Raw genomic sequence first — 12,524 nt, 5'->3', positions numbered from 1 at the left:
ATATAAGGATAAATTTTATTTAATTCGTATGAATTCAAATTCATTATCTTACCGAATTGTAGGTTGTAACATATTTTGGAATAAACATTATAAATCTAAATCCTGTGAAGCAAAATTTAAGGAGTAAAAATCGAACTACATTGAGATTCCATTAAATAGGCAATTTAACATCTTTTAGAAAAATAACTGCTAAACACAAACTATATATTTTAATTCTTTGAAATAAAATATATAGTTTGGCGCTCTAAATAATTTACTTTAAACAGAACATTAAGATGCATATGATTCTCGCGGCTTCAATTATTACATAGAATTTAATTTCTTTAAAAATTCCAATTTTATAATTAATGTTTTTGGATGCTGTTTATAATACTGCCAGAATCCTTCTAATAGTTTTTGTATTTCACAATGAAATGTTTCTTAATAGTCTTTAAAATGTGCCTCTTTTCCGAAACAAAATTTCTGATGTAAAATTTTTAAATATGTTCTATTAATTTTCCAAACCGTTATAAAAAATGCAATTAAAACCATTATTGGTATAAGTATTTGGATTATTAAAACAAAATGCTAAAATAATTTTACATGAGATATAATTGGCTTGAAGCTGTTCTTAACCCTTTATTTACCGAATTATTTTACCGTCAATTTTTCACATTTATTTTTGAACCATTAGTTAAGTTTTGGTATAGAATAAACCCAGGAAGAATTTAAAAAAATCTGTTTTAATTAATTAAAATAATTAAATTAATTAAATTAATAATAAAAGATTTTTAATGCTATTTTTTAAAATGATATCTACTACTTTGTATTGGAAAAACGTTCTTCGTGTTCTTTCAAATACTGTTAGAAAAAATTGCCATATTGTGAAGATATCAGCCGGATTTAAACGGTACTTTAAAGTACCGGTAAATAAAAGGTTAATTGGCTGAAAGAACCATATTTTTCTTTCTAGAAATCAAAGCAACATATTCAGGAACTTATCTGTACCAAATTTTGTTACGATTTTTCAAGTAGAGGGATCCAATCTCTTTAATTTCGCTCCTCATGTACTTCTCTTTCGATCCAGAATATAAAATTAAATAATTTCTGTATTTCGAACGTTTTATTTTAGGAAAGGATGTGTCATTTATCTTAATTCCTTTCAACGATGATAACAACGTAATGGATGACAAGACAGCTCGTGAAGCAGCAGAATTCTTAAGAATGGAGATCAAGAATGAAAGACTGAGCATTACGGACCTCAATGGAAAACCTATTCTTACAGGAAAGAACGTTTACATCTCAAATGACGGTAAGAGACAAATTTCAGAATATCTTTTAAGAAATTTGCATTCTGGTGTAAGTCCCCCCCCAAAAAAAAAGTTTTATCACTAAAATAAAATTCGATTACAAAAGTTGGTAATGGGATTTTAACTGTTGAAAGGAAGGTCATCGAGGTGAAAAGTAACAAAACAAAGCTTACCGTTTAGGAATAATGTGTTGATTTTATTAGGGGAGCCAGATGGCCTGAGACTGAAATGCTGCGAAATGTATTCACAGTAAGAAATAATATCGCATTCATTCCACAAGCAAGTCAGATAGGGGGAAGATTTCTTTTGTGCTGGGAAACATTGAAAGTATGGGAGAGTCAAACTGAAAATTGAAAAGTCTCCACTTAAACAAAGCATCGACAATTCTTTCTTAAATTTTGTGGTATATTGTGTGATATTGTAAGAACTGATGAGTTCGAAATATTATTGGTGGAGATTTTGAAAATAATGTTTGATATAACATATTATTTAAACTGATGCCTCTTAATTTTTAAAAAATACTCTTTATAGCTTAATTTTTTAAGCTTAATGAGACATTACTCATATTTTATTTATATTCTAAAATACAAGTTATCTTAATGTAATAGTACCTGTTCTGCTAATGTGGAGGTTTCTACGTTAGATTAAACTTTTAATAGGAAAAGATTTTATTATTTTATAAATAAAGCTAAGAAGATTATACAGTGGTTGCCGAGTTGGATTCATCAAATAACCTTTCTTGTGGATGGTGAAATCTTCGTTTGTTTGACTTTTAAAGTTGTCGTCCTTATTTTGTTGACTCTTTTTTTAAACGGTAGAACATGTAATATATTTTTGAACTGTCAAAGTTTTAATGCTCTTTAGTCATACATGGTCAATTTTTTCAAAATATTGATGGTTCACTATGAATCACAAGACATTTCATAGACTTAACAGTCGAAAATAAGACCGCTAGTTGTTGAAATGTCTGCATGCTTCTTTTAAAATAAAATAAAAAATACTTTTCGTTTAAATACCTATTTTGCTCTATCTTGTTATGTGTTTTGTCAATGCTTTTGGAAGATTTTGAACATTTGTATTTTTGAGAGCATTTTTTTAAAAAGTTAACATTTTTTTCGGATTTTTTTTTTATTTTCGTTTACTTTCGAATTAGTTCAAATAGAAATAAATAAGTTTTCTTCATATAAATAACGAAAATCGCTGCTTATACTTCATTGAGATAGAAATTATTTATAATTTACCAAAATAAATATCTATTAGGCAATAAATATGGATGCTAACGGATGAAAAATATGGAATATAATTTAATTTTTGTCACCCTGGAATGATTCCTAAACCCTAAAATAACACCTGATAAACAAACAAAAATATATTTTCAAGAAGAATTAACGAGGATTCCTGTAGCTCAATGTACAAGATGAATCTGGAATACTAAACATTCCTAAAACTAAAATACCAGACTGTTGCAACGCCCAAAAATCCAAGATTCTGAATCATGTATCTTGCGAAGGAGACTTCCTTGGAGACATCAGAGAAGAATGAGCTCAATTTTTATCGAACGAAGTAACACAAAACAGGCGGTTACTCATGCAGAAGTTAAGTGCGTAATTTTGTTATTAAAAATTAGACAGGATTAGATATTTTTTGACTGTGCTTTATAGACGGACAATTAGATCTAATATTTTTCATCATGACTATTTCATTCATCATATATATTATATTAGGAAGTATTATTTTTTATTAATAAAAAAATCATGTTATTTTTCCCCATTTCTTTTAATGTTTCTTGAACTTATCTTCTTTTTACTCATTTAAGATATCACTAATTTTGCATTAAAAGAAATTATATTAAATTTTTTTAATTACTTGTAAGTTTTTTTTAAATTTTTTCTAGTTAAAGAAATGTTTTTGTACTGTTCGTAAACTGCTCATTGAAAAATTTAGTAATTTTTTTTTTTAATGTTGAAAACATTGAATAATTTTCAAAAATTGAAAAGAAGCACTTAAATTTTTTTCAAAAATTATGATTTTCAACCAATTTTTTTTTTTTTTTTTTGCCAAAGGTAAAGAAATTCCATATATGTTTACCTCTCTCTATTATATCTTGTATAGTATAATAGAAGTTTATAGAATCAATACTACGTTAGTTCATTTTCAGCTGCTTATAATAGCATTAATTTTCAACCAATATTTTTTATAATTCCATTTTTTTAATGATTCTTGAATTTATTGTATTTTTACCCGTTTATGATTATCACTAATTTTATATTAAAAGAAATTATATATAAATATTTTTTATTATTCTTAAATATTTTTTTTATTTTTTTCTAGTTAAAGAAATGTTTTTGTATAGTTAGTAAACTGCTCATTGAAAAATTTAGTAATTTTTTTTTTATATTGAAAACAAACATTGACATTTTTTTCAAAAAGGTAAAGAAATCCCATGCATGTTTTCCTCTCTCTATGATATCTTGTAAAATATAACTGAAGATTACAGAATCAATACTAAGTTAGCTCATTTTCAGCTGCTTATAATAGCATTAAATTTCAACCAATTTTTTTTTTTTTTTTTTTTTTACTAAGGCTGGAAATTTAAAAACATTTTACTAAGAACAATTAAAATCTTAAACCTACTTAATACAAAAAAAAGTCGGATGGAAGGAAACTAAAAATTGAAAAGAAGGATTAATTAGCGCCGTCTCCTCGATATGCGTGCTAGTTTCAAAGTATTAATAGTCTATTAAGCAACTTCTGAAAGTAATTAATCATTCTTTTCTTTTAGAGACTGCTTTTTCGACACTTTTAAAATCCTTTGTACAAGAAAATTTTAAAAATTGATTGTTCGTTGTAACTTATACTTGTCTGACGAGAAAAGTCAACAAGAATTTTATACTTACAGCATTCTAAATATTAATGAGATTTTGGGCAATGTAACCCTTCGATAAATAAATTTTGAAAAGTATATATTATAGTATAAGCGCATTAAGCGCTCAGTGTGATTCTGCTATTCCAGGTAGAAATATAAATTGACAAAGCCTTTTTTTTTATCAGAATGTTATTCCGCAAAATGAGAAATGCTTATCTGAAATCATCGCTTTAAAAAAAAAAAAAAAAAAAAAAAAAAAAAAACACCTTTTCTTTTTTTCTCGGGATACTTATTATTGATGCGCTCTTTAATTTAACTTGGCTTATTTCATTTTCTTGTAGAGATAGAATTTTGCACTCGTTTTTTCACTTTTTCCTGATGAAATATAATATCCAGACATCTGAAAATATGTATAGTTGCTTTTCCTGCTGAAAATAAGATATTTATTTTTTATTTTATGGGGCTTTTATTAGTAGTTAATTGATATATTTAGGTCCCATATTCGAGGCTGCGCCTGCTAGTAAATTTTAGGAAAATATCACATAAAAAAATAAAACATTAAAAATTTTAGTTATGGCTATTTGCGTATGTTGATTCAAGAAACTTAAAAATTCGAAAAATTTTACTAAAATTTTCTTCAAAACTCGATTTTCTTTAGTTTCTCAGATATATTTGTAATGGCATTAACAATGCATATTATTTACTAACCAAGCGATTTTTGATAAAACAATTTAAAGTTTTTTTTAAAAATAGGAGCATACCTTGATGAATATCACTTTAATTATACCATTTTTGATATAAATCTTCGCATGAACATTTAATATTCATATTTTTACTATGCTGCATATAAAAATTTAAACGCATGGGCATTACATTTTATGACACAATAATAAAAAATTCTATAAAATGAATGTGTAAAATACATACGAAGTTTAATAAAAGTCTAAATTAAGCTTTCACAAAATTCAAATAAATTATAACTACACTTTTTAGATTTATACCTTGAAATTAGTATAATGCCTTTGTAACCTAAACTTTTGAATTTTATTAGTAGTTAAGCTTAATGGGCTTTGAAGATGGTATGCCTTTGACCTGAGCCAGATGGTGAACTTTAAAAGCACATTGTTTAGAACAATAAAATAAATCTTCCCAACACGGTTTATACTTAAATGTTTTGACTCTAACAACTGTGAAAGCGAAAGAAGAAAATTTATCGCCTGGATTAAATTGCGGCACAAAATAGAAGCTAGTTTGTCTGTATTTTCTATTGTACTATGTTAGCATGTAAAAATAAAAAGACTTGATGCTAAAAGAGGATTACAGAATCTTTCAAGAATACATTGATGCATTTATTTTTTGTTTTGTTTCAGACGAGCCTGTGGATTTCTCTTTAGTGGTGCTTATTCTTCTGTGCATCACTCTCTTCATGATTATTGTTCTCATCTTTGGTTTAGTTTACATTGGAAGGCGTGTTACAAAAATATCAAGTGAATCACTGGATTCAAGACAAAGGGTAAGAAGCTAAAAGCAGTAATTTATTGATGTTTATGGTTTTATAATGATACGTTTGTTCTATTATTTTGCTTAATTTACTATTCTGAAAGCATGAAATATTTTGGTTTAAAAATGACATAAGAGAATGAAAAAGGGTTTCTTCTTTTATGAGTCTTCAAAGTTCGGTTTGGAAACGAGAGATAAGTTGTGAAGTATTGAAAATGGTTTTTATTTAACGTCAAAATTATTTTTGAAGAAAAATTATTATAATGAATTTGATTAAATCAAAAATTTCCTGGTATCCATAAATAAAAGAAAAACCTCAAAAGTAGTTATATCTGTTTAAGTTATCAGTTAAGTATAATGAAGTTCAGGGAGAATGTGCAACAAATCATTAGTTGTGGATGAATTTGAAAATAAATTGCTAGACAATTGTTCTATTTTAGTAATTAGTATACACATATGAAAATACACAAACTGTATGTATTTGACGTCATAGAAAAGTATTTTCAATAAGAAATTTGATTATTCCTCTCAACAACAGAATGCATACAAAATTGTTAGATGCATTCAGGCCGTTATAAATGACAGTCAATTTTATAGTAACGTTGCGCTTGAGGTTGATATGAGTTGCACCTTGTATTAAAGCATCCAAATCATGCTCAGTGAAATTCAGAACAGGGGAAACAAATGGACTCTATATTCACTGAATCATTTGCTGCAGAAGATAAATTTTCAAACCTTGTATAAAAAATATGTACTTTAATTAATACTGTTTTCTTTTTATGCCTCCTACTTTATTTTTTTATTCCGGCTTTTTTATTTTCTTTGACTGCCTTAAGCTATTTTTGCTACTACACGTACGTATGAAAGATTTTTTGAATGGCTAGTCTTTTATAACTATTTTCTATTTTTAAATTTTAATCATGAGCTTTCTATTGGTGTAATGCCACTATTTGCACACTCCTAATTATCATCAGAATACCTTTTAAGAACTAGTCTTGTCCACTTGCAGAATTATATCTCCTACCATTTCATAAAGATACACTAAATACCCATTATACAATTTTTGGAAACTTGAGTAAACACGGTTTCACTTGGAAAGGCATGGAAAGGCTCTATACATCTACTCGAAGAGACACCATTCCGTTAGTAAATATTGCCTTATTTGTATCAATATTTTGCATACATTTCTGATGAATGACAAAATGTGTGGAGTCAACACTGGGGATATATACATATTTCTATATGCCATTGAAGGTGCTGAATCTAAGAGTAAGATAAATGATGGGAACTACCTAGGTTAATTCTGCATCTATTGCATGTTCAATTAACTTCGAATAACTAAATTTAATCCATGACATCTTATATTTGAAATAAATAGCAATTATTTTCTGATTTAGTTTAAATTTAAACTGTTTTTAAGAAACGGCAGGAGAATAAAGTTGCCAAGGGTTACGAGTACGTTTCTACGCTTAAATGACTTTCATTTATTTCTCCCAATTTTCCCGGATAAAATGGATAGAATTTTCTTGAAGATAACTGTCCTTTTTTTCCTTCACTCTTTTTTTTCTCACCTCTTGAAACCTCTTTTAAAATTTTTATACGGTTCCTTTGATTCCTTTTTTGCAAAATGCAGGATAATTAGCTTAATTCTTTTCCGAAAAGAGTTGGTTATGCAATTTTTTCTTTTTTCTTAAGCAATAACAACAAATATGACTTTTTATGCCGTGAAAAAAACCAACCATTAACGCATTTATTTGTGTATTTTTAACATTCGTATGTATGAGTTTTTACCCTGAAAAACAAATGATTTATTTAAATATGAGCCTATTATTCAGAAAGCTGGATTCTAGAATCAAAAAATTTTGAAATTCTGCCACTAATCATGTTGATATAGAAATATAAACATATGTTATCATGAAGTAACGTTTGATCCCTTACACCCAATAAGAATAAATAAATAAGAATAAATCATGAGAATTATTGTTAAGAAGAATTTTGATCGTTAATATGAGATTAAATATGTTAAATGCTTAATGGAGTTAAATCGTACTGCCATGCGTGAAGTGTAATGGACAAAATTTTGAAATTAAATTCATTTGCAGATAAAGATCTAAAAAAGTGACATCACAGTTCTCGACGTACTTTAAAAATGAAAAATATTCAAATATCGACAAAGAAAATGATTTAACTCTCTTATACTTTTATTCAATATTAATAAAGAAGAATTTTTCCATTTTTAACATATTTCTTTTGATTTTTGAATATTTTAAGATTAAATATTATATCCAAACATTCAATAGTCAACTCTCTTCTAAGAATGATTCAGCAGCTACTGAATATTGCACAATTTATCTCCATAATATTATTTGAGATAAATTTGTTAATATATTAGCCTGCCTTTTAACACGAGCTTAATCCCTCATACATAGGCAATAAGCAATTTCATCAAAGGAAATTGATTGCTCAGCCACTTATGGTTGATTAACCTTTTTAAGTCGATAATTCCTGCATGAATGCTTACACTTGCAGAGAACTTTAATATTTTCCCTCCTTTATTAAGCATATTTATCTAAGATAAATAGAACAATTTGTGTACATTTCCGAGAGTATTACAATATAAAAGATAACGGAAAGAATTTTTTTCTAATAATCGAGGAAATGATAAATCTTCCTCTGGTGCAAGAAAAAAATTACTTAACAGCCATTCACTTAAATATGAAAAATTAATTGATACAATTTGAATTAAGTTAATTTAATTAAAATTACCTTATAACTTTAAACGAGCAATTCTATATATGTAGAGGTATGTTAACTCTGGCTCGAAAAACATGCCTCTACTAATCGGATAATATATCAAATTAAATATCTCTCACGGGCCCTAGGGGAAAGCCCGATTGAGATTAATGCGTAGAGATGGCTCATATTAAGAGAATCACACACTAATTAAACATAAACAAATTTAATGAACTAGACGAACGGCTGGACCGCTTTACATCGAGGGACGCTAGTACAGTACCGAACACAGTTCTTAGAGCGAGAAACAGATAGCTTCTTATTGGCTGTTGAGAGACGACGCGAGCGCCGTTAGGATGACACTCCGTACCGGGAACGCCGCTAGGATGACGCTCCCTACCGCTAACGCCGCTAGGGGGACGCTCCGTACACTACAATCGGCCGTCCTGATGATCTTGACGTCCTCGTCAATCTGAGAAAGAATCTGAAAAACTCAAAAAAGAAAATTTTAGATTTTTGCAAAATTTTTAGATTTTGTAAAGTAGATGCTTTATGCAGTTGTAGACCAAGGCTTCATATAATCTGCTGCTGTAGAAGTATGGTTGGGGCCTTCGTGGATTCCCACTTTCTCCACTAGGTACCTCTCGTGTGGCTTCTTCGCTGTGATGCGATAGGGACCATGGAACTTCGGGCGAAGCTTCAAACCACTGCCGAATTGGGTCCTCTGTATGGCCACTAAGTCACCTGGATTATATTGAGTAGCTTTCTTCCTGCGCTTGTTGTAAGCTCTTTTATTCTCTTCTTGAAGGCGCAAGATATTCTGTCGCGCTTCTTCGCGGATGTCCTCGCGGCTGTCGATGACCATTTGCTCATATTCTTCCTGTAGGATATCGAGAATTTTCTGGTCATTTTTATGCCTCATTTGCACACCGATCATGAGTTCGAAAGGAGTAAATTTTGTACTCCGTGGAGCAGTAGAGTTAAATACACGTTGTGCTGCTTGAACATGAGTGTACCATTTCGTGGGATCATTGATGGAAAGTTTGGCAAGCAGGGGGATAAGAGTTCCATGAACCCTTTCCACTTGTCCATTTCCTCGAGGTATTCCTGTGGTAATTTGAATGTGATTAATATTTTGATTCGCGCAATAGTTTGTAAATTCCTTGGAGGTAAATGCGGAACCTTTATCCGTGATGATGCGCATAGGATTTCCGAATACTGCTTCCTGCAATTGCAGTTTCGTAATTGCATCATTTGCAGTTACACCTTTAACAGGATATAACCAAACAAACTTTGAGAATGCATCTATTATAGTAAGAATATGATTATAATTTTTATTGGTTGACACTAAGGGTCCAATAAAGTCAACATGGTAAGTACTTAGAGGAAAGTTTTCCTTCGGAATAGGATGTAAGAACCCTTCAGGTTTACCACGCTTCCGGTTGACTAGGATGCATTCGACACAGTTCTGTATTACCGATTCAATACTTTTTTGCATATTCGGGAAAAAATAGTCACGTTCGATAATGTTTTTAGTTTTCTCCACGGCGAAGTGCCCTTTTGAATGCGCGTTCTTAATTATTTCGTGTTTCATTAGTTCAGGTATTACGAGCAAACGACGGTTGTCCTGACATTTATACAGAATGTTATTTTGTACCACGAAATCAATTTGACTGTTATCTTTACATAATTCTTTCAATTTTTTTATATATTCATCTGACAACTGTGCCACTTGCACTCGCGCTGTTAAATCATCACAAAGTGCAGTCATGACTGTTGGGTATCTACTAAGTGAATCAACGTGACGCATTTGACTACCTGAGCGATGTACTATCTCATAATCGAAATCTTTTTTATTTTCTTTTATGGGAGAAGTTGAATTATTATCATTTTTATTGGGAAAAGTATTTTTAAGATCTAAATAACTATTAGATGGTAAAATGCATTCAAAAGAAATATTAGTATCAACAGCTGCTAAAACTCTTTTCGTTACTGACTTTTTATTAACATGACTAATATCTATCGCCACTAACGGAAGACTGACAATTGAACTGTTCGCTAATTTAATTTTTGTGCTACGTCCTACATAATTTAATTTCTTTACATATTTAGGATTAATAATCATTAATACGCTTCCGCTATCAACCAAAGCTTTAATAGGAACGTCGTTTACAATAATATCTGCGTATTCCAACTCAGCGATTATTAATTCTTGTGGAATTTCATTTGATTTTAACACGGAGTTTACAGGATTTGAGTTATGGGATCTTCCCTGATTGTTATGTTGTCTAGCATCAACATTTTGGGGACAGAATTTTATTAAATGCGATGTAGAATTACATTTAAAACAAGTTTTCCTATCAATATTTCCACCGTGTACATGATCATTATTTTGGCGGGAATTATTGACGCGCGGCCTTGAGCTGTAGTCATGTGTATATCTACTCTCTTCCCAAAACAAACTTTTATTTCTTGCGCGAAAGTAAATGTCTATTTCTTTTGCTAACATCAGCGGTTTTAACCAGTCGGAGCCTTGTTTGATCAAAATGTGCTCGGATGTGTCCTTGTCAAGAGTGCTGGTTAATTTATCGGTTACAATTAGTTCACAAAGGGTCGCGAAATCTTTTACTTTTCTTAGTTCCAAATAATATTCTAAATTCGCTTTTAATCTTGAGACGAATTGCACGTGATTTTCCCCTTTAAATCTTTTGGCGGCTTGAAAGTTATCCCAACATTCTTTAGCAGATGGTTGGATTTCTCTTAACACTATTCTTTTGATTTCGTCATAATCTTTTATTTCACTTTCGTTCGCGTATAACAAAACATGTCGGCATTTCTCGCCTAACAAATTTAGAAGGACTTCGGCTTTGTATTCAGTTTTAACCTGTTTTGTTTCGAAAGCACGTTCCAAAATATTGAAAAACAAATTGAAATTTTCTGATTTAGTTGGTATTGGCATTGTTAATGTGCGGATGCTTTTAATTATTTGTTCGATGGACTCCGCATGATTTTCTTGAGGAGGTCCGTTAGGACTACTTATTCCGGTCGCTTGAACGTTTCTCATACTTTCTTCATGAGCTAAAGTTAGTTTTAATTTTTCTAATTCAAACTGTCTTTCCTTTTCACGCGCTTTTTCTGCCTCTTCACGCGCTCTTTCTGCCTCTTCACGCGCTCGTTCGGCCACTATTTTTCCGCGTTCCTCTGCTTCTATTTTTTCGCGTTCCTCTACAGTTGAAATGATAATGTCTTTAACAAATTCCAAATCATCCTTAGCCGCTTGGCTATTTTCTATAATTTGTTTAAGCTTCACAATATTTGTTTTTTCCGGAATTACCTCACCTATTGCTTCAGCGACAATAATTAAATCTTTCTTTTTTGTATTTTTAAACATTTTGAATATGCCTTTATTTTTCCTAATAACAAATGCTAATATAATAACGATAATAATAATAATGCCAATATTTCTTCAAAACAGAAATTTCTAAAATAAACACATTCAAGCAGTTTCTTTTTCTTGAAAAAGTCATTCACAAATATACAAATCTTAAAATAAATGCTTGCAAGATTCTTTAATCAAAATGATATAGAAAATTCTCCTACCTGTTCTTCTTCAATTATATCCGTTGAGATAATATGCAGGAACTTCACAATTTGTCGGCCACTGCCGAAGCGAAGATTTGCTTGAACAATTTGTCGACCACTGCCGAACCGAAGATTTTCTTGAAAATTTTTGTCGGCCACTGCCGATCCGAAGACTTTTCTTGAAATATTTTGTCGGCCACTGCCGATCCGAAGATAATTCGACGAAAACTAATGGTGAAATTCCCAGCTTCTTACTGGATCGAAGATTATTTTTCTATTTCCGAGGTCATTGCACTCCGGACCGAGCCCCCACATGTAGAGGTATGTTAACTCTGGCTCGAAAAACATGCCTCTACTAATCGGATAATATATCAAATTAAATATCTCTCACGGGCCCTAGGGGAAAGCCCGATTGAGATTAATGCGTAGAGATGGCTCATATTAAGAGAATCACACACTAATTAAACATAAACAAATTTAATGAACTAGACGAACGGCTGGACCGCTTTACATCGAGGGACGCTAGTACAGTACCGAACACAGTTCTTAGAGCG

At 30.5% G+C, this 12,524-nt stretch overlaps 1 protein-coding gene across 1 annotated transcript in view; it reads left to right on the top strand.

Moving 5' to 3' along the window:
* Window positions 1-12,524, top strand: part of LOC129959474 (uncharacterized) — a 59,519-nt gene that overhangs the window by 34,962 nt on the left and 12,033 nt on the right. The window contains exons 5-6 of the mRNA XM_056072321.1: window positions 1,112-1,291; window positions 5,526-5,668. Coding sequence (XP_055928296.1) covers window positions 1,112-1,291; window positions 5,526-5,668 — 323 coding nt within the window. The remainder of the gene's footprint in view (window positions 1-1,111; window positions 1,292-5,525; window positions 5,669-12,524) is intronic.

This window comes from Argiope bruennichi, chromosome X1, assembly GCF_947563725.1.
Source record: "Argiope bruennichi chromosome X1, qqArgBrue1.1, whole genome shotgun sequence".
NCBI lineage: Eukaryota > Metazoa > Arthropoda > Arachnida > Araneae > Araneidae > Argiope > Argiope bruennichi.
Note: the sequence above shows the minus strand (reverse complement) of the source record. Positions and strands in the feature narration are given on the sequence as shown.